A 23,301-nucleotide genomic window follows, 5' to 3' on the forward strand; every position below is an offset into this window, starting at 1 on the left:
CTGTCAGCTTTCTGAAGGAACCCCTCTGATGTCTTTCTGGTCTTCACTTACATGGCCCAGAAGGGGTCACTCTGCACCTTCTCTGTATGACCTGCTCCTCCTGAATGGAACTCTCCCCCAGCTTGGGTGGGGCAGAGGTACAGCAGGGGTGAGCGTGGGGAGGGCAGGGCAGGGAGGCAGAGCCTTCTTTGGAGAGAGGCAGACGCCTCTGAGCAGGCTCTGCCACACCAGTCTGCCCCCTCCATCCAGGAGGTGGAGGTTCTCAATGCCCCGACTGACAGATCCAGGGTGGTGGGGGAAGGGCTGGCAGGTGGCTGTTTGGTGACCTGTGGGGACTGCTGTGAACTTTTTACATTTCATAACAGTGGTCATTGCTATAGCACAGAACACCTTTCAAATACCAGGCCGTGTGCTAGGAGATGCTTCTCTGCTCCTTTTGACATACTCACAAGGCAGGCTTATTGTCCACATTTCCATATGGGGAACCCAACATGAACCAGCCCTCGTCTGTGAGTTAGCCAGGCCACCCAGATACACCTGGCTTCAGAACGCTGTCATCACCCACAGGCCCCATTAGAAGACCCCCCCCCCGCCCCTTAATCACAATGCTCCTCAGAAGTGTGTTGACCCGATCACACCTTTCCCTCTTTGTCCTCAGGGGACCCAAACAAAGGTAGGGTATAAAATGATTTTGCCACTAAACTCTGCAGCCCCAGAGGTTGCAAATGGGCAGCCAGAAACCACACTCAGTTACAAGGCTTGACTAGATGGAATGACCCACTTGGCATTTTAATAAACCTTGAGTGAGTCACCAAGGTTTAAATACTTAGGAGACTTTTCTTAAACTTTTGATTCCCAGCTTCTCTGGACAGCAGAGGATCTGTGTCCCCACGAGGCTGGCATGCTCCCCATCGGAGCCCCCATTATGTCTTCCCATCGTTTTCCCAACACCAAAATCAGTGTACAAGAAGGGTTCTTGTACACTGGCAGTCATGAACCTGGAGCAAAAGAGGAAATGTAGACCATGGGTAGACCAATGGGTAGATGTAGACCTATGGGTAGACCACCATTTTTCTTACTGTAAAATTAAGAGGAAAATGAACCTGTGGATCTAAAAAGCAGAGCTAAGCATTTAATGAACTAATACGAGAGCCCTTTTTTTCTGGTGGAGGAGAAGATCATCCAAACAAAGAACGTCTGCATAGAAAAACTATGTCCTAAAGCACCACAATCAAGCCAGCCGTGAGTGGTGCACAGGAGGGATGGGATCTGAGGACTTAATGGACTGAAGAAATGGCTGTTGTTTGTTTTTGAATGAGAATAAAATAAGCGCACTGCTGTGAAATGCGGCTGTCTATTAAATGAAAAAATTGCCTGGGCGTCAAAACCTTTTTACAGAAAACTCGTTCATAAAAGAGCCTCTTTGGAATTCTGCAGAAATTGTGTGCAGAGTATAAACAGGCATTTGCAGATGTTAGTATAACCAGCATCTTTGTGGCTCGGCATGTTAAAAATATAAATAAATTGAGAACTTTCAGGATAAGTTAAGTTATTGGTGGCATTTTTTAGAGCAGCAAATAAGAAGGTAGATATAAAGGACCACACACAGCTATGTGGTGTGGTGAGAGTTTTGAAAAGGTCCAAGAATTTGTGGACAAGGAGCTTATGAAAGGCAGAGCCTCAATAAGTGGCTTACTCTGATGAAAAGGTTGTAGACTGTTCAGGAGCAGAACACACTGGGAAAGTCACCATGTGTCACCATGGACGGGCCTGGCAAGGGCAGGTTGCCATGGACCAAAGAGGCACATTTTGTTGGACTCTCTACCCAAGTCCATTAACTTTTTTATGCATCAGGAATTGCTTTGAGCTAAAGAGCAAAAAAATGGGACAAGCTACGGATGCAGTAATTAATGCCACAAATCGGCTATTCTTCTGTCTTCAGGCAAAATCAGGTCAGTGTTTGCTGAATGAATCTGCTGACTTGACCTGCAGCTGCTGAAGAGGCTTTTAAACTGCTCGTGCTCTCAAAGGAAGAGTCCTGTCTCCATGGAGCCGTGAAGACCAGGCTCCATCTGCTCTGCTTGCCATGTTACAACTGGACTGGATATTCTGGGTATTTTCCTGCAGGGACATTATCAAGTGTAGGTGCTCCTCGACTTACAATGGGGTTATGTCCTGAAAAATCCAGCACAACATGAAAATATCAAAAAGGCATTCGGTACATCTGACTTGCCAAACCTCAGCTCAGCTGCATGGTCCAGGGCAGAGCACTGGTCCTTTTCCTTTGCAACTAGGTGTTTCTCCAGGGGCTGAGCCACCACCATGAGAGCACGGCCGGCACACTGCTGGCCAGGGAAAGATCGAACTTCAACATCTGAAGTACAGGAGCAGGGGACAGAGCTTGGCGGTAGAGAGCATGCCCAGCCTGCACAGGGCCCTTGTTCTCCCCAGTACTGCCAAACTAAGCAGCCTGAACCCTGGCTTCTACCGAGTGTGCACAGGTTCGCACCATCCATCACCAAATTGAGAAACAGTGAGTCTCAACCCCGTGAGCCAGAGACAGCCATGTGCCTGAGCAGTCACTTGCTCCTCTCAGTCCTGACCAAAAGAAGCTTTGTTGAGGAATAATCTGGTCCCCTTTCCTACATGCGTTATGGTCACCTGAAATTCATTCTCTAAAACTGTGTTTTTGAAAACTGAATCTGAAAAATGTCTCTCATTTCAAACTTTGTGAAAATAAATTTTCATTACTTGGCTTACCTTTCATAATTTATTTTTTGGGGGGTGGGTAGCAGAGATTGAGGTCAAAGGCACTCCACCACTGAGCCACATCCCCAGCCCTGTTTTGTATTTTATGTAGAGACAGGGTCTCACTGAGTTGCTTAGCACCTCACTTTTGCTGAGTTTGGCTTTAAAGTCGTGATTCTCCTGCCTTAGCCTCCCAAGCCGCTGGGATTACAGGTGTGTGCCACTGTCCCAGCTCATAACTGGTTTTTGATAGGGCTATGAGTTGAAAGTATGAAGCCATGGTACAAAATGATTTTGAAGACTAAATAGGACAGATGCTCAGAGCAGACTGTATGCACATCTCGGAGGGCGTTCTCTGCGAGAGCCTTTAACAATGATTTTATTCTCACTGAAGAAAGCCCATGTCTAGGGTCTGCTCTGTTCCAAAGTTAACCTGCAAAAGCCCCTCCCTGCCCTGGTTTCCACACATTACGGTGAAAAAATAGAGCCTGAAAGAGTGTTGTTTCAGAAGAAAATGTTATGCTGAAGCAGCAAGGAATTATGAGAGAATGACATAGTAAATATTAAATAACTTTGTTTTTCAGTTAAATTTAAAACTGTTAATATAAAGTAAGATCTGAATATCATATTTATTTACCTTAAGTTACCGGGATGGTTTGAATGGTTATGTTCCTCCAAAAGTTCATGCTCTGGGAACTAGGTCCCCAGGTGGTGCTGAGGACAGTGGTGGGACTTTCAAGAGGGGGGACCTCATGGGAGGTCCTTAGAGCTCTGGGGATGTGAGGTTGCTCTCCTGTGACCCTTGGGTAATTCTCCTGAGATGGTTGTTATAAAAGGAGCAAGCCTGGCCCCTCCCACCTTCTCTGCTTCTGTCTGAGATAGAATTGCTTTTGTATTTCTAATACACCCTCCTGCCCAGGGGTGCCACCATCCATAGCCCTCACAGAGGCCAAGCCCATGCTGTCCAACCTACACCGAGCTCCACCTGATCTTGGCAGTGACCCTGCAAAACTGTGAGCTAAATCAACCTCCTTTTCTTCATATGAAGTCCTCCTTAGATATTTTGTTACAGTAATGAAAACCTAGTAAGTTCTATAACAAGGTCCACTTTATGCTTTGAAGCACCCTTACTGCTCTGCCATTGCAACTTATTTTGAAACTGACTTGGTTTTTCCCCCTTCTTCCTCTCTCCCCTCCCTACCCTTGGGGGAAGCAAGATTACCCTTCCTGCCATCCTAGGCCGAGTTATCTGTCCTTGAGCACATATCCACCACAGCAGTGAAGTAACTCAAACTTCGGGAAGGCGCTGGAAGATGCAAGAAGCGGCTCTCCCTCAGGGCCTAGAAGATGACGACCCCTGACAGGGCACCCTGGAACACAGCCTTTAAGGCCCCTCTTTCAAAGCTCCCTGACAGGAACAGTCACAGCTCTGGGACAGGAGTCCCCCGTGTCCCTCTTTGCTAACACAGCAGTTAAAACTTCTTTTTCCTTTTTCTCAATCGTGTCCCCATTCTTGGATTGGCATGGGGGACAAGGTCTGAGTCTCCGGTGACGGTTCCATACCTCCTCCTTAGTTCAGTAAACCTAGGTGTGTGTTTCCTGGGGCTTGTCCCTCCTTTTCCCGACTTGCTTTTGTTCAGATGGGCTGCCTCGCTGACCTTTGAGGCTTTCTGTGCTGGTTTAAAAGCTGTGGTTTATAGACTTTTTATTTTTATTAGACAGAAGCAGAGGCTGGAATTTTGCCTTGCACAGCGCTGACACCCACAGCCCTAGAACAGAGGTGGCCTTAGCAGGTGGCTGGAAAGCACGGGGAGTTGAGTTTTATTGCCCCGCCCACTGTCCTGAGCCGTCAGACACCGGGATGATTTCCATGAACACAACAGAGGAGCACTCTCCTCAACCCTGTTCAGTTTTCTGGTCTCCAAATGATGGAGATGTTTCTCCTGTCCAGGGAACCCACCCTGCAAAGCGCCCCCCTGGAGAAGAGCTGGGGAAGGTCCTCTTCCCTGGTGGCCAGGCCTCTGGTGAGGAGGGCTGGGTAATAGGGTGGGCAGGCCACTACCTGCCCAGGAAGGGTTCCATCCTCCTGCTGGAGAAGGCTGGAGTGCAGCTTCTGGATGAAGAAGGGGGCTCTGCCACTGTGGCTTTATTCTCTACCCACCCCCAGCCCCAGAAGAGCTCAGGTGGTTCATTAGTTAATATGATTCTCAAAAAAAAAAAAAAAAAAAAACCTCTGTGACAATTAATCACCTTTCTGCCTCTAATGAGGACATGCCTTCCTGAGACCTGGGAAGGGGTGTGACTATTTTACCATGAAATCTCCAATTAGTGGGTGTTACAAGATTGTTTTACTAAACTGAGGCTTGTTATTTCTAACCTATAGACGCAGAGGGGGCACACACACAGCTGTGGAGCTGAGATGGTGTCTTCTGATGGAACCTCTTGAGTCACCAGGAAACACATGCTTTGAAAACCCCTTGGGTCCCAGAGTACACCCACCACAGAGCAGGAAAATGGCTCATGGAACATGAACAAGGAAAGAAAACTGCCTGCTGCACACACGTGCATGCGCAATCAGACATGCACACACACACTCATACACACGCGCACCCTGATCTTGGTTACTTAGCTCCTTGGGGGCTGAGAGGGAAGCTGCTTCCTGCTCACTCATTTGCGAAGCATGCTTGTCATTTAAGCAACCTCCTTGCTGGAGTACGAGGCGGTGTTTGGACACTTAGGTGTCACCATGTTCACACATGACATCACCACAGGGCAGTTTTCAGAACCAGTCCACTGACGCTGCTGTGGCAAGGCTGACGGAACTGTGGGCTCTTGAACTTGGCCGTCCTCTGTTCTGTCTGGGATTGTGACAGGCTCTAGCACTGCCTTTCCGTCTGTTCTTCTGCCTCCCCTGCCGTGCACGCAGCTCCTCCACCTTTCCTGGCCTCTCAGGACCTCAACACTGGTCAACGCCCTGGGAAATGTCCCTTGACTTGGGTTTGAGTCACTTCTGTGGACAGGCACAGCAGCTCACCTCACCTCTCAGGAGGAAGAGCACTGCAGCTGGGAACCGGGAGGTGGGCTTGCTCAGCCCATCTGAAGACCTGAAGTCTGAACAGCCAGAGGGGAGGAGGTAAGGTGCAGGGGCCAAGGGGCCAGATCACCTGGGCTCACGTCAGTCATTGGAGGACCTGGGAGAGGCCAAGGATGAGTCCCTCTGATTTTTCTCTTATTTATTTTTGTATATACTTGGATCTGTGCAGGGCCTTGCCCATGGTGAGCAGATGCTCCACCACTGAGCTATACCTCAGGCCTTGATCTTCTTTTAAAAGGACGCTGCTCTGGTGTTAAGGACAGACCAAGGCTGAAACAGGCCATGGTTCCGAGGTGACTGTGGGTGAGACACACGGTGGCTTGATCCCAGGTGGTGGTAGGGAGGACAGGGAGGTGGGGGTGACTGCATTTGGATAGATTTTGAAGGAGAGGGCTAGGACTTGCTGATTAAGCAGATGCAGGGCAGAGAGAAGAGGAGACTCCAACACAGGGTTAGAGTGCGGGGAAAATGGGCAGCCAGTTCAACTGCTTTCATACGGACTGGTGGACTTTAAAGTTTTGTAAACAGGACATGTGAATATAGTCAAGGTTGACCACAAGTGGCTATATTGAGAAGTTTTTGATTTAGAGGCATTTAGGGACATCTGGAGTGTCCCAGGAGCTTTATGTGTTGACCTGGCCCTTCACCAGACCAATGAAACCATATTCTCTGGAAGGGACCCCAGCTGGAGTGTTTTCAAAGCTCCTCAGACAACTGAAACAGCAGCCAAGGTTGAGACCACAGTTCTGGGCTCCTCCTGCTGGGGCACCTCCTCCTGTCTTCCCACCCCGACTGGCCTCTTGTTGCTCAATTGCTGCTGTCCCCATTTTATAGAGGTGACTTGCCCAATATTCCAGTAACTAGAAGTGGCTGAGTGGGAGCTTCACTAACCCCAGCAAACAAGCTGCCCACCTACCCTCCACTCGCGGGAGCCATGCAGAGGGTAGTTCTTTCAATACCAGATCAAAACCAACAGAAGCCAAATCCTCAGCCGTCTGGCCGAGGGAAGTCTGGTGGTGGGGCTGGATGTACAGACAGGTGACAGAGGCAAGGATCTGTCCCCTCTACCCCTCGAAGGGCATGGAATGGGGGTACCTCCTGTGTGGGGCAGGGGCAGTCAGGCAGCCCCCTACTCATTAGCGGTGGTAATAACAATTCATTAGCAGGATTTTTAGGAAGATTCGGTGAAATTTGGCAGTGCTTGAATCTCCACCACAACACCCGCTTGAATCCCCAGTCTCGCTTTGAGGGTCTGATTCTGTGGATCTGAGGTGCAGCCAGCTCATCTGTGTATCCAACAAACATCCCAGGTGATCTGGAGGACAATGACCCATCGAGCAACTGAGCCACGGCCACAGGAGAGAAACTGGATGCAACCTTGGGCCTGGGCTCCTGAAACTCACCATTTGCTGCCCGCTCTGCAAATGGTGCTGGGGCCTCACCCTCCTGGTCTGCTTCCCATCTGCCAATGTTCTCCACAAGCCTGGCCCTTATTTTTGGAAGCAAGCTGCAGCCTTATCTTTCATTTTTGGCTTCTAGTGTGTTACTAATGAGCATCTGGCCAGAGTTAACAGATGTGATAACAACTCAGCTTTTTGAAAAAAAAATTTTAACTTTGATTATCTTTTCCTTCAAGAACCAGTAATGTCACCCAGATTGTCTGGGGGAGAGGTGGGGCTCTCCCACACCTGGGCTTTACAAAATTGCTTGAAATGGCAATAACACCAGGCAGGACAGTGGTATAGGCCACATGAAATGACAGTGTGCCTCGAGTAGGTGACATGTAGGCAGTATTGACATCTACAGGTAAAGGACACACACACATACACTTTTTAAAAGGACTAAATGTCATTTAAAACCCTTTCTACTGCTTACGCTTTCTGCATAAATAAGTACATAGTAAAATAGGAAATTATGACCAGATAAGGAGGAACTCTCAGCATGCGCCATCTTTTCTAGGGTCTTCTCTGTTGGGGTCTATAGTCAGTGCTGATGCTCACTGGACCCCTGGAGGTCTGAGTGACTTCCAGGAAGTCAGGTGGTGAAGAGGTGGCCCAACAAAGTTCGTTGGTGGCGGGCTGTCCAAAGCTGCATCTCTCCATAGCCCTGTGCTGCCTTCTGGTGCTGAAGGGCCACCTGTCCTGTGCTCCTGCCCAGTGGTGTGGCCAAGTGTTTGCTCCAATGGTTGCTGCAGGGATCTTCCTGAGTCCTCTCCTCTGCCAAATGCCTCGCCCACTGAAATGTCCTTCCCTGTGACACGCTTCATAACTCTTTCTGCTCCAAACCTCCTATCTGGGAACAAAGAACAACACTCGTTGCCTGTCCTCTGGCCACCTCCCAGCTCAGAGATTGTCTCCGCTCCACTTGCAACCAGGATTTGTCTGGGATCTTGTCTCCTGGAGCAGGGTTTCCAGCCTCATGCAAGAGCCATCATCACCACGTGAGGCCCTCGAACCCTGCAGAGCTGGAGCCAGGGCCGGAGCCTGGCAGCAGCAGGATGCAACCCCCAAGAGAGGAATCCTGGGCAGACTGCCCTGGGCACAGAGGGAAGAGCATGACCAGGCTAGGCTGGAGAGGGCGGGGCCTCCAGAAGCCTCGTGGTGACCAGGAGACCAGACCGTGACGTGTGGATGGTTGGTGTAGGCCTGAGGGTGAGGGTTAAGTGGCCCGACTGATTGATAGACGGCTCTTCACGAACCTTAGAGAGAAAGTGCAAACATTTGATGCTTTCTTTCCTTCTTAGATTTAAAGGGTTTCCTATTAGGTGTCAAGGGATGCTGCTAGCTCCATCTTTTTTTTTTAATATTTATTTATTTTTTTTAGTTTTCGTCGGACACAACAACTTTTTTTTTTTTTTTTTTGTATGTGGTGCTGAGGATCGAACCCAGGCTGCACGCATGCCAGGCGAGCGTGCTACCGCTTGAGCCACATCCCCAGCCCCTGCTAGCTCCATCTTGTTTTGTTTCTGGGCAAACCTACTGGGACATTCTGTTGTTCCTTTATTTATCTGATCAACACAATCCAAGACAAGCCGTGACATTGGAAATGGGATGAAGGGCCGGGCGTGAAATCTTGGACTGTTCAAGAGGTAGTTTCCAGGGATAAAGCAGATTGCAAATGTCGATGTGGGAATGAAATTTCTGCACACAAAATCTCCCCCAACCCAGCAACAACCTGCTCTGCACATGTGGATGGCAGAATTCCTGACGCGGGGTACATACATCCTGGCTTGGTCCTCTTCAATTTCCTTATGAGGGCCTCACACCTGGTTGGATCCAGTTGGCACCTCTGCATTATTGAAGTGAATGTTATTACTTTGATAATCAGAAGCAAAAGTTATTCCTTAAAATAAATCTTTTTGCCAGAAAATCCAAACCCAAACAGCGTTTCAACAAATCTCAGATCTTCCTACATCCTGAGCGTGAAGAGGAGGTGGTGTTGATATTTTGTTAGCATTTTGTCCTAAGTTTCTTGGCCACAGTTCCTCTTATTTTATTTTCTTGTGCTAACACTTAGGTATTGAGAATTCTTTCTTACAATGAAGTTTCCGGGTCACAGAAAGCCAGTGTTGATCAATGCAGAGGCTTAGGCTTTAAGAAGCTCTGGTCAGGGCCCAGCAAGGTGGTCAGAATGGAATCGGAACCACCATGGGCCTTGGGGACAGAGGGCAACTTCCGATTCTTAGCAATTCAAGTATTTCAGTATCTTCTAAGGTGGGATTAATGACTAGTATTGAAATTCCCCCTGTGATCTCTTAGCCTAGTGCTGAAATAGAGTTTGTGCTCACATTCTTTCTTTTTGGATTTATCTTTTCCTTTCCACAGCAAGTTGCTATGAATAGGAACTCTCTGGGAAAACACTGCTGTTGAGAAATTTGAAAGTCGGTGTGACCTCCTTTACATTTTCTTCCAATTCTGAAAGTTTATGTCAAATATTCACTGTGCAGAGAGACAGATATATTTGATAGTTCAGTGAGTTGTTCTGCCCTGAACAGTAATAATTTTGGATAACTCTGTGTGTAAAAAACACAGCCTGTGTTCACAGAGCTGACAGTATCTGCTAGGAAATAAATTTTAATTCCATGGTAGGGCAAAGAAACTTTGTAGAAGAAACAAGAAGGATAATACATTGTGAAAATGAATGAACACTGACTTGCAGCAGTCCTTGTAATGTCTTTCTCTTGAGCTAGGAACTTCATTATTTAGAATATTAAGTATCATTAAGGAAAGCTCAAAGTAGGAGCACAAATGATTTTTGCACTTTAAAAAAATAGTTATTTAGTTGTAGAGGAACACACAGTATCTTTATTTATTTTTATGTGGTGCTGAAGATCAAATCCACTGCCTCACACATGAGAGGCAAGCACTTTACCACTGAGCTACAGCCCCAGCCCTAATTTTTATACTTTTTGACTGAGAAGTTTTTTTTTCAAAGATAGAAGATAAAACTGAGGGAACATATAAGGGATCATTTCACAAAAATTATAAAAGTAAAAACCAGTTCCCAGCCATATTATAATCAAATTAACTCAGTTTACCTAAAGATGTATGAATTTATATGTAAGGATTAGCTAACTTCATCTGTGCCCAATGGACATCAACTGTTAAGGATCTCAGCTTAAAAAGAATTTTATTTTCCTAAAGGGAAGGTCATAGCTGTGACGAGTGGATGAATGTTTTTGTGCTAGGCATAGAAGGATGCCTAGACTCTCTTTTTATGCACTGATCATTTTCTATTTCTAAAGAATAGAGATATCCTTTTCACTAATTATATGTAGAAATTTAATATGTCAAAGAAGAAAGTGGAGCAATCCTAAGTCAGAAAACCACATCTATCTATTTTCATCTTAGGAGATTCCATTTAACCCATGCTCCATGTAGCCATTCTCCTTGGGAGTGACTTACTACACGGACATTTTTAGAATGGTATAGGAGAGGCAGAATTGCCCCCTGGGGGTCTGGAGGAGCTTCCACTGTCAGGACACTGGTGTCCCCAGTCCCTCAAAGGTATAGAGATGAGGGCATGTTAACCAGTAAATGGACAGAGTAAAGTTTCCTAAGATACCAAATGGAAAATCATCCAGAAGTGTAACTGACTAGAGGCATCAAAAGACACAAATGCTATATTTTCATTGTCACAGTCCTTTGGATCATTCTCAACCACAAAAAGCAGGACTTCTTGAGATATTTCCAAAACCAACAGCTGGGAACAAGCATGTCATCCCCAGAGGCTGTGTAAGACCTGGCATGTTGGGGATGCTCCTGGAGTGTCTTATGAGTGAGCAAACGGAGGGGGAAGGAGAGCAGCAGAGGAACGGTCAATGGACTTGCTTATCTCCTGTGGAGCCTCTTCCAATTCATGGCTGGAAACACCTTAGTCAGAAGGAATTGCCTGTGGTCTCTGTTTGAGTTCGTGGACTGGGAATTCACCAGCCACACGTCCAAGTACACACTGGGAGAGCATCTGGAGTGCTGGGAGGTGGGCCTGGTTGCTGGGAGCCATTGTGGTGAAATGACAGCAGCATTTACTGTCTTACAGCAGCGATGGCATCAGTTTCTCTTGCTGGCACAGAGGCCCGACTGTGGGAAGCGAAGTGGTCCTAAAGGCAACTCCTGAGGCTCAAAGCTCCCTGCCTGCTGATGAGCGTGCACAGCCACAGTGAAGAACATCCACCAGAGATCTGGCATGCACCCTGCATGATGGTTCCTGAGGTCAGGCAGGATGCAGAGCCCAGGGACCCCACCAGGAGGACAGGGTCTGCTGCTTGCTCATCACTGTCTCTCCAACAAAACTCAGTTTTGCAGCCCAGCCACCAGCCAGGTCCATAATTATTTCTTTTATTTTCCAACAACCTCAAAGGGTAGATTTTCTAATTTCCTTTCAGATATGCTGGAAATCAAGTGCACAAGACTTAGTTCTCTTTGCACTGAAATGGATAAGGACACCAGCTCACAGCACGGTCCTCAGAACTGAAGAAGAGGATGAGGATGCCAGGTTCTCTTTCTAGAACTTTCATTGTGCTAGGCACTGTGACATGCACTTTACAGACATTAAAACTCTTGAGCACTTTGAGTTCCAGGCAGTGAGCACAAGTTCCAAGCAGTGACCTCCGTGGTTGATGAGCAGGAAGGGCATCTGGGCAGGGAGACTCCACAGCCCACAGCTCCACAATCTCCTCAGTGCATGGCCATGTCCACAGCAGCTGGCATGCAAGAGTTCACCGAGTGTCACCTTTCCTCCCATCCTCAGAGAGAGAACATTGGAAGCAGCACAGGTTCCGTGGAAGACTAGGAACTTTTCCAGAGATCTTGGTGAAAGTCAAAGTCACTGGTGGAATGAACCAATTCTGGGGGCCCCAACTATCTTCACAAATAAAGCTCAGGACAATTTATTATTCATCGGGGATTATTCTGAAGTGACATGTGGAGAGTGGTGAAAAGATCAAAACACTAAAAAAATCCAAAATTCTTGAATTTTGGAATCCAGGGGTGGTTAACCATTGAGCCACATCCCCAACACTTCTTATTTTTTTATTTAGAGAAAGGATCTTTTTTTTTTTTTTTTTTTTTTTTTAAAGAGAGAGTGAGAGAGAGAGAGAGAGAGAGAGAGAGAGAGAGAGAGGATTTTTTTTTTAATATTTATTTTTTAGTTCTCGGCGGACACAACATCTTTGTTGGTATGTGGTGCTGAGGATCGAACCCGGGCCGCACGCATGCCAGACGAGCGCGCTACCGCTGAGCCACATCTCCAGCCCTAGAGAAAGGATCTTACTAAGTTGCTTAGGACTTCTCTAAGTTGCTGAGGCTGGCCTTGAACTTGTGATCCTCCTGTGTCAACCTCCTGAGCTGCTGGGATTGCAGGTGTGTGCCATTGTGCCTGGCAAAATTCTGGGGATCCAAAATAAATGGAAAGCTGACACCTCACCTGCCACTTGCTTCTTGTCCTGGTCACCAAAGTGGCCTATGCCCCACTCTGATTGGGCCTCCTGCAGGCTATGTGGGGAGCAAAGTGCTCTCGGTTGCTCTAGGCTCCACAGTGGGCTCAGCCACTAATGAACAAGCAACTGCCCTCAGCCGCACAGGAAGCCAGTTTGGACTCCTTGTCCAGGCCAGGGATCCTGAACGCTGGCTCAAGAAGCAGGACCCTGCAGGGAACCCAGGCGCCGCCCACCAGGTGTCTGGTCTGAGGAAAGGCTCGGCACAGGGACTTTTAAAAGTTCCTCATGTGACTGTACCGGCACCCAGAGTTGACCACTGGCCCGAGTAGTGGGTCAAGTGGTCATAAGATTAGACTCACTTCCTCTCTGAGCTCCCAGTACAACAAGAAGCTTCAGAGTGTGGGAAGAGAGACAGTAAGTTCTGGGCCCAGCAGGGGAAGAACAAGTCACACTGGAAGTCGAAGGTGGCCTTGACCCCAGACTGGGCACCTCACAGGGCCTTCCGCCTGACCACACGGCTACACACTACTCCTTCCAGATGCTCTCTCTGGTGCTTTGCCCTTCATTTTATAAGCACCATGACCTTCTGCGAAGATCCCAGTGCAGGGAATGACTGTAATAAAAATAGCTCAGTGGAAATAGAAAAAGGGGGAATAAAAGAGTATCAGCAGCCTCATTTTCTGGGACAAGATTACAAGGGCCACCAGAGCAGCTAGAGCAGGGTGCAAGTGACAAACAGCTGTTTGAGGGAGGCAGGAGAGAATTTCCCCCTCGGTGCTGGGTGGGAGGGTCAGGTTCACAGAGGTCTGAAAGGTTGGTGGACGCCCAGCTGGAGGGGCACCGGATCTTTACTGTTCCTACGTATAGAATGAACTATGGACCACCACCTGGGTCTTGCACTGACAGGGGCTCATGCCTATGGCACCCCTATTCAAGCAGAAGGACAGAGACATCCCAAAGACAGACACTGATGCATTTTGGTCTCCTCCGTCACCGTTCCCTTCCCTTAGCTGAGGTAGCTGAGAATCTACCATTTTCCTCGTGTGGCTCCAATCTGGCATTTGACAGAGTGACGTTATCAGCTTCCAATCCCTCCGAATAGAACCTCATTCAAGTTCCACTGGTATAGAAATTACATTTGGCTTCCTGGACATCACAAATCCCAAGCAAAGGCCCCCATTTTAAAACATGCATTCAAGACAGGCACTGACTGTCAGTCAGACGGAACAGCAGAAAATGTCGGTGGGTGGAAATATCAGAAGACCACAGTGATGCATGAAAAACAGACGAAATGCTCACAAGAGGCCCTAAGGGAGCTGAGCTTGCTCATATCCTAATACGTGCATTAAAGGTCCGGTCATTGGTCCCAGGTGCTATCGCCTCTCACTTAGGAAATACTATTGAGCCCCCTCTACTGCCCCATTACCAGGCTGGTTGGCAGGGTCAAGATGCAAGTGATAACACCATCTCTGTTCTGGAGCCCTCAGGCAGTGGGAAAGGCAGACGAGTAGTGAGTCCAGGCAGCATATAGTCCAGGGCCTGATGGGCCACTGCTGCTGAAAGGGACTGCAGGAGCTGGGCCTCCAGCCCAGACCCGGTGAGGTGCCAGGAGGATGCCCAGCAGCAAGGGACACACCCATGGCTTCTCTCGCCTGCCCCTCCTCCAGTGGCACTGTCCCCACCTCACCTCCAGCCTCTCTCTGCTCTCCTCCTCCGTGGCACCCTTGTGACTGCTCTTCTCCCTGCTTCCTCCTTACAGGCTGCTTCCTACCCTCCTCACCCTTCAGCATCTTTCCTCCAGGAAGGCGCCTACGACTCCCCAACTCTAGCTCAAGGAGCACCCGTGTGGGTTCCCGCAGCACCTAAGCTTTTCAGCATCTAAGACACTGATGCTCACTCACTCACCCCACCAGTGAGCACAGGGTGACGTCTCCCTGTGCCTGGAGCTGATGATCTAGCAGGAGGCAGGTCAGATCCAAAACGGCATCAGCAGCAAACATGATTTTAAAATGCAGGGTGTCCTCTGGGACACGATGCCCTCACACCAGGTCCAGCCTGAGCCAGGTCCCCGTGGCAGGCTGTGTGTGAGGCTCTGGGCCAGATCCCAGCTCAATATCCACCATATCTTTGGGCATCCATGAAAACACCAAAGACCAAGAAGAACATCAGGGCCTGAGCTTGAGGGGATCATTGAGTCTGTTGCAGTTTCCACCCTCAAGAGCTCTCCCAAGAGGCAGGTAGCACCTGGGTTGGAGGAAGCCATGTGTGTGTGCGGGTTGTTGACAAAGCTTCTCCGTTCAGACCCTTCTCTTGGTCTCACAGGTTCTCTTCAGAATTCCAGCTCTGACACTCTGGGATATCAGCTGGCCATTCCCGCCCTTGGCTATACCTTTGCTCCTAATGGACTCCTGTGAGCAGAGGTGAGCGGTCAACGGCCACTGGGGATTCTCGTGGCAATCACGTGACCAGCAATTCTTAAGAAGTATCTCAGCCATTAAACCTCCACTTAACAATCCATTTTGTAAAACTACCAGCCCCTGCTTAAGTGTATGCACTGTGGCATTTATTCAACTTAGACTTTCCAGGAAGAGTGACAAGCCTAAGACTCTGGGGTGTGTTTAATATTCATGCACCACTTAAATTCTGTGGGTATTTTGGTCTTAAGATAGTTCATGCTGTTGGCGTTATGCAGAAAAATTGCAAAACTCTTTAAGGAAAGAGATGGCACTTTTAAAATGGTCTCTCCAGTGTCTGGAGGCACTTTATAAATATTGAGGCCTGTGTTGCTATAAAAGGTGAGGAGGCTCCTTTACAGCGGCCTTAGCAACAAACATGGGAATCACGAAGGGTGTCATAAAAAGAATGCCATCCATGTTAAATATTTAATGTCATGTTCTCCTGGTGTCAAAATATTTAGCACAGTGAGAGCATCTCGGAGGAAGAGGGAGACGAGCCAGGAGTACATTCTGCACAGAAGCAACGCAATCAAGAGAGGCCCCAGCTTATTTTTGAGAGTCCATTTGGGGGACCATAGAGCAAGCCTGGATTAGCTGGTAGGAGCCAAATGGTGGGGCGGGGGTCAACTCAAGCTGCCCGCTGCTGTTGGCTCCGGAGAAGCCCCCAGGCAGACCCACCTCTCCCCTTGGGTGGTTCAGTGCAGTGGAAATCCTCCAACTCCAGGTGCTTAGTCTGTGGGCAGCAGCTACCAAGTGACAGGAGGCTGCAGGCACCTGGCTCAGCAGGTGGCAGTTCCGCACTCTCCATCTCCTGCCACCTGGTCGGGACAGGAGCTCCCACCCTGACCCTGCTCCCGCCCACCAGTGCAGCCCCTTAGGAACACCTGCGCCAAGAGGGCCACATTCAGAAGGCGCAGTGGGGCTGGTTATCTGCACCTTTCAAAGCCACAGGTGATTCCAGTGTGCAGCTGGAGTTGAGGAGAAACACCTCCTGAGAGACAGTGTGGGTTCTCCAAGCTGTAAAATACTTTAGGTTCCTTCCAGGACAAGGACAAGGACGAGGAGGAGGCTGGCCTGTGCTGCCTGAAGGAACAGAACCCCAGGGTGGAGTGAGCCTGCCCTGCGGCAGGTACAGCCTCCAGGCAGGTGGAGAGCAGGTGGAGGCTCGGTGCTCTTGCTCTTTCTCTGCTGGTGCCTAGATCCAGACCACACCCTATCTGCCAGTTATTCCCTCAGTAAACATTCAAGAACCTACTGCTTGCCAGATACTGTGATTTGCTAGAGGTAGAACAGGTGTGTAGAAAAAAAACAGGCTGTCTCTGCTTTCAGGTAGGCAGGTGTCCCAAACCTGTCCCAACATTGTCCTCTGTATTCCCAGCTGACCTCAGTGGCAGCCACGGATCCACCCTTGGAAGTTCTTGGGTCTGTGCTGGCAGCCTAGAGTTCTCTCCCGAGCTCCCGTGTTCTGCCCATGTTTGGAGCTGGGAGGGCACAGGCTTTTCACTACCCCCAACAGTGTGAGTCCTGTGTGTGCTCCCACAGCTTCCTCTAGCAGTCCTGCCTGCAGGGATTTCAGCTGGGCCACCTCCATGTCCTGTCCAGGAGCCTGGCCCCTCTGTTTGGAAGACTTCCTGTTCAGTACTGCAGGTCAAAGGTCCTGACTGTTCTTCCTTCTCTGTCTCACCATCACCTCATCTCTGACGGATATGACTCTCCTGTCTCTGGTCTCAAAGCTTCCCCTCTAAACAGCTTCACACTGTGGCCAGAAAATAATGCTAACGCGTTTGACCACGTCCCAGTCCTGATCCAAGCTTAGTGGCACTTCATTTATGAAAGCAAGGTTTCAAAACTTCTTGGCAGAGGACACCACCCCCGCCCCTGGCAATATAAAGCACTAAAAAAGATGACATAGCCATGAGAAGACACAGAGGAGACTTAAAACATAGACATGTGAAAAAGCCACTTGCATATGCTTTAAATTTTAGAGGCTGCAGGCTGTATGAGTCCAACTACACAGGAAGGAGAACTGTGGAGGTGGGAGAAGATCGCTGGTTTCTAGAGCTCAGGGGCGGGAAGGATGGGTAGGCAGAGCATGTGGAGGCAGCAGGACCCATGATACCATCCTGGCAGGTACCTGCTGTGACCCACTTGTCCCAGCCCCATAATGCACAGCGGGAGAGAACCCCAGTGCAAACCGTGGGCTTTGGGTGATGTGTCAATGTGGATCCTCGATTGTCACCAACGCCCCACATTGGTTTGCTCTGGTGGGGATGCTGTGCTTGTGTGGGGGATGGGCATTATGGAAACTGCACTTTTTGCTCAGTTTTGCTGTTTCCTTAAAACACTCTTTAAAAAGTTTGTTAAAAATTTACAATATGAAGAAAAAGTGGAGCTACGTTGACTGAAGCTGTGGAAGGGAATGAAGAGGGTAGAGAAGGTGGAGCCCTGCCCCGCTTCCTGCTCGCTCTTCCCAAGAGTTTGGGACCCCAGGACTCAGGGGAATGGAGCCCCAGGAGCCGAGCTAAGTGCATCAGCAAGGCCACCAGGGCCCTGGGGTCCAGCCTTGCTTCCCCTCCAGCCTCCCTTCCCACCTCCCAGCACCTGCCCTCACGTGTCCAGTACACACCACTGGTTTCCAAGTCCCCTCCACAGGTCTCCCTCTAGGCATGGCATATGGCGCTACCAGTCTGGGGGCTTTTCCCTCCCTTTGCACTCCTTCAAGTCTAGGTCCAGGGCGCCTCCCCCATGGAGCCACCCCAAGTCCCCCAGGAGCTGTCCCTATGCTCGGTTTACTCTTGCTCTCCACTGTGGCATCTGCCAAACACACTGCCCATTGGTTTTGCCTGCTGATCATCCCCACTGCACTGTGAATGAGTCAAGGGCAGGGTTCCTGCCATCTTCCTCTCAAGATCCTCTGTAAACCAGCACAGTGCCAGGCCTCACAAATGTTTGCTTAAGAAGGAATTAACAGCTGGGTGTGGTGGTGCATGCCTGTAATCCCAGAGACTTGGAGGCTGAGGCAGGAAGACGGCAAGTTGAAGGCCAACCTCAGCAACTTAGTGAGACTAACCCTGACTACCCCACCCCCGAAAAAAAAAAGGAAAAGAAAGAAAGAATAAGAAAGAAAGCTGGGAAGGGCACAGAGTTCCTAGTTTCTCCTCTGGTGTGGAAGGATGCCAGAATTGTCACCTTTAACCCTGACCTTTGAAGTTTTTGTACAGATGTCTCTGGTCTTTCAATTGCCTGGAGGTCTTGCTGTTGTGGCTGTGGTGCTGGAGATCAAGCCCAGGGCTTCGCTATGCCAGCAGGTCTGCGCTGTGCTGGTCTCCAGCCCTGCCAGGTGGTTCCACCACTTCATTTCAGCTCCAGCTGAACTGGGGACATGACTGAACTGATACCCGGGCCTCTGCAGTGAACAGGCTCCACCTGGACTGGACAGCTGGAGTCTGCGGAGCCTGACATGATCTAAGGCTGAGTATTGTGTCTTTGGCTTACAGAGGCGGCTCAGGAACGTTCCCAAAGAGCGCTCGGTCAGCCTCCGGCTCTGCTGCCCTGTCCTGTTCAGCAGTGTCAGAGTGTGGCGGGCAGGCTTGGGACACCTGAAGCTCCCGCCAGGATCAGGGCACGCTGCTGCCCAGGGCCCACCACATACCCCAGCTCACCCCTTGCATTGAACAAAAATGACACACTGTGTCAGGCTCCTGGGACTCGCTGACACAAGGCACTTGGGGACCCCTGAACTTGTCAGTGGTAGGTGCTCTGGGTTGAGTTTTCCATGTAGTATTGACTGAACTATTTTTCATCACGGTTACCAACTCTTAAGACAATTGCTCAATGAACTTTGTTGATTTCTTAATTTATATTTGAATTTCTTAATAATTTCTATTTTCCTCCTTCACTATATTTTAAATTTATATTTATAGGTAGTTTCTTTCAATAATGAGTACAGAGTAATTATTTACCATAAAGCCTGTTCTTTAAAAATGTAGGGAAAAATTGTTCCTGATAAGGAATCTCTGGGGTCTTTCCAATTCTACTAAACACTAACAGGGTCAGAGCCATAAACTAAGCAAATGTCAAATTACCTTAGACTTGGGGAGAGCAAAGGCCATGGTCACCTCCCAGGTCCTACCAGCAGGAAGAAGCTGTCCGCATCCCTCACACCAGCCCTGACCCATCCTCAGGACCCCACGCGGCATCCCTACACACACCCCTCCCTGGAGTTGAGTCTTCTCTTTGCCTCTCCAGCCCTTTTGGCCACACTGACTGTCCAGTGACCCTTGTTGGTGCCTGCTTCCCACCTCTGCACCCCAGCCACCCCTTAAATGTCCTCAGCACCACAGCGGAACCCTGGGCCACCTCCCTTTTCCAATTGCCCCTCTCCAGTGTGCTCACTCCAGGAACCCTTGGCCCCTACAGGATGCCTCAGTCCTAGCCACTTGCCACTGCCCCACTGCGTCTTTGTCTTGCTCCTGGCTCATTTTCCTGGCTGTCATCCTCATTCCCCTCCCAAGTGCCATCCAAGGTCCACCATTGCAATAAGCCCTTCCAACGCCCCCAGCTTCTTTCCTTCCTCCTTCCTACCTTATAAAACCCCACCTGGACCTGCGCAGCTGCACTTGGCAGAGAAACCCCACAACCCCGATATGTTCTCACTGCACCTCCCTTAACCTTAAGCAGGACTTCCAGGTCATCTAGCCGCCATGATGCATGCCCGGGTGACTCGCCCCTCTGCTCTCTCCTCTCCTCTCCCTTCCAACTTCCAGGGCTCTTTCCCCCTCACTAACTCTGACAACCTTGCTTCTGATGACCACTGGGAACATGGTGGCCAGAAGAGACAGCCTCAGTGAGACGCCTCCATGCCATCAGCACCCTCAGGCCCCAGCTGGCCTCAGAATCTGTGCTCTCTGCCTTCTTTGCCCATTCTAGCTGTGCTCGGTCCCTACTCCTCCTAAAAGCAGTCTTTTCAGTCTTTACCATAAAGCCTGTTCTTAAAAAAATGTAGGGAAAAATATGTGCTTTTCAGTCTGCTTTTAGGAGGAGTGGCCTCCATGATGTGAACCTGACAGTCCATTCTCAGCCCCCGTCTTGCTAGATTTAGGAGCAGCACTTTGCAGTCCTGGGCCCTCCATCTTCCTGGGGCTCCAGGACTTCCTTCTCTCCTGATTCTCCCCACACTAGTTTCAGTTTACTTTGCCAGCTCATCCTCGTTTCCTAAGTTGTTCAGAGTTGGAAATCTGGGGCCTCAGATCACCTGCCTCACTTATCTAAGCTAAGCTCCCTCTTAGAGTTCTTGTCTCAGCGTATCACGACTTAGAGAGCATCCACACATTAATGACTCCAAATTTTCATGTTGTCCCAGATTCCTTCTAAATTCTAGATTCATATATCCATTTACTTATTTGACAACTTTTCATGGCTAATAGGCATCTCAAATTTAATATGTCCACAGTGGATCTGGTCTCTCTCCTTCCTAGCCCCTCCTTTTCTTCCGCATCTCATCTGCTAGGTTTTAATAGTTCAGTTCAGTCTTGGACGAGGCTCCACCCTTCCTGGTGCTCAGGCAGAACATCTCAGAGCCTCCTTTGATTCTCTCCCCTTCCACATAGACCCCAGCAGAACACCTCCCAGTCCCCACAGAGGTCACCGTGAGCTGGCCACTTCTCACATATCCCCAGAGGCTGCCCTAGCCCAGGCTTTCTTGGGCTGCAGGTACAGTCCCTGTGCTGTTGGGTGTCTGATGCCCAGGCCAACTCTGCCAAGGTCTGGGGGGATCCAGGTGCCTCAGGTCCCCCCATGTACTCAGACTTCCCCATGTCAGTCACCCTATGCTCTCACAGCTGCCATCTCCAATGGGGCCTCTTCTTTCAATATTTTCATTTTCTGTGAGGAATAAGATTTTATTTTGTTTTATTTTATTTTTTTTGCAGTGGTGTGGATGGAATCCAGGTCCTGGCACATGGTAGGCAAGAGTTCTCACTGAGCTATGCCCTCAGCTCTAGGAATAAAATATTTTATTGATTAATATATGTGAAAGGGCACATATGTATGTACTCACCTTGCCCCCGGTATTTATAAAAGTATATAAAATATGTGATGATATAGGAAAACAAGTGAGCAAGTTAGGCAAAGGAAAAATATCATAGATAGAAAAAATTCAGGGGAGCTGAGGGGCTGCTGGGGAGCATAGAGGTGCACCCAGGGGTCCTTCGTTCCACTGGGAGGGGGGGTCTGCAGAGGACAGGGTCCTGCTGGGCAGGGGAAACCTCAAGGGGAGGGGGGCAGTGCTGGCCAGGAAGCCTCCCTGTGCCTGGACCCACTGAGCCATGATCACCCTGACCACTCCCCAGCCTCCCACCTTCCAGCCACCCATCGAGACTCCCCGGGTACTTACCAAGACCCAAGCAAGAAACTCTGAGTCCTGATTTTCCAAGATTCCTAGAATGAAAAGAAAAAGCAGCACATGGTCATTGCTCCTCAGGTGGAACTGTGCAGCCCATCCATGAACGTGGTATGCTCCTTGTCCAGGCAGGGGAGAGGCAGAGCCCTGTGGCCTGGGGAAGCAGCTGCCTTTCCAACTGGCAAACTTGAGATCTGCCAGGCTCAGCACAAGGACCAAGCATCCCCCATGTTTCAGTCCCAAATGGTCTCTTTTCCAAATTGTTCTCTGCCCTTCTAGAATATGAGTTCTTCCAGGGCAAGGCACTTTCCCACCAACCTCCCAGCACCCTCATGGAGTCTGACACACAGCTGGCCCTTCCTAGATGACCGTGGCCCACAACTGACAAAGTGACCTTCAAATCCAGAGAAGAGCCCACAGCACTCTGGGGTCACCCAGCCCGGATTCTACTTCTTAAACACCAGGTGACATAAAGTGACCACAGGGAGGTCAACAGTGCCTTTCAAAACGAGTCTCCTTTTCCTCCTCAACAATTTTGCTTTCATCCCCAAAAGCTTATCAAGGAAAAGAAGCACATTTTTCTTTCTACTGGCACCCATTTGCCTTTCCACCCGAGGAATCCAGATTCCGCCCATTGTTCTGTCTTTTGACCGACACGTGGCAGAAGACGACAAATTGGGAGGGAGGAGATGGTTCCCAGGAGCAGCCTGGGGTCCAGTCGAAGAGGCACAGCTCAACAGTTGTGACCTGGGGACAGTGCCTCCCTGTTCTGGGGCCAGACACACTTTTCCACTTGCTGTCCCCTCGGCAAAGCCCACGGGCCTTCCAGCCAGCGGTGCCGCTGCAGGTTGGCAGCCTGAGAGTGTATGATCAGTACACTCGCCTGCACTAAGCTTTTTTCTCCTGCTTACAGTGGCTGTCCTTAAACTGCCACTGAAGCCACACATGTGATTTCATAGTGCAGTCAAAAGTGCATTGTGATGCAAAGGATTGGAGGACCTGGGGTTTTGACCCATGGTCACAAGGGGCCAGTGGCCTTGGGAAGCAGCTGTCCTTTTCCTAGGGTTCAGTTTCTTCAACAGTAAGACGGGGTAGCAATGCCTGGCATGGCATCCCCACTGAGGGGCAGGATGTGTCGCTGTGTGCTGGCATGTGACGTAGTAAACAAACAGGAGGAGGAGTGCTTCTTGGTGGCATCCGACTCTGAGACCCCCCCAACAGATGTGTTGCTAAATTCCCCAAATTCATGGATGTTTCCCATTGCAAGATAACTGTCGTGTAAGAAATGTGTGAGGAATGTCTAAGCTACTAAGCAGGAGGGAAAGAATTGGACTCTGTGAAAATGCTTTTCATAAGACATTGCGCTTTCAGCAGATTCTCAGAAATCCACAGGTTGTGCAACCAGAAGACTTTTCTTTGTAGTCTAAACATCTACTGATGTTAAGATAGGAATCTAGAGAAAAAGCTCTATAGTGGGGAGAATAAAAATCAAAACCAAAACAAAGTACAGTATCAGTGAATGGCAGTCTTGAACTAGAGATGTTCAGCATGGAGGAGTCTCTAAGTCTCCCTGAGAGGCCAGAGTGTCCCAGCATGCCAGGTGCTGTGATTGATAGAGAGGAGCAAGGTGCAGTCCTTCCCCCCGGGAAACCTCAAGTCCAACAAA

General features: G+C 49.4%; 1 protein-coding gene across 5 annotated transcripts in view; it reads right to left on the bottom strand.

Moving 5' to 3' along the window:
* Kcnab1 (potassium voltage-gated channel subfamily A regulatory beta subunit 1) overlaps positions 1–23,301 on the bottom strand; it is a 326,666-nt gene that overhangs the window by 73,974 nt on the left and 229,391 nt on the right. For all 5 annotated transcript variants that reach the window (XM_026392905.2, XM_026392903.2, XM_026392907.2 and 2 more), the window contains exon 2: positions 21,630–21,673. In XM_026392905.2, coding sequence (XP_026248690.1) covers positions 21,630–21,673 — 44 coding nt within the window. The remainder of the gene's footprint in view (positions 1–21,629; positions 21,674–23,301) is intronic.

The sequence above is a fragment of the Urocitellus parryii genome, chromosome 2, assembly GCF_045843805.1.
Source record: "Urocitellus parryii isolate mUroPar1 chromosome 2, mUroPar1.hap1, whole genome shotgun sequence".
In the NCBI taxonomy this organism is placed as follows: domain Eukaryota; kingdom Metazoa; phylum Chordata; class Mammalia; order Rodentia; family Sciuridae; genus Urocitellus; species Urocitellus parryii.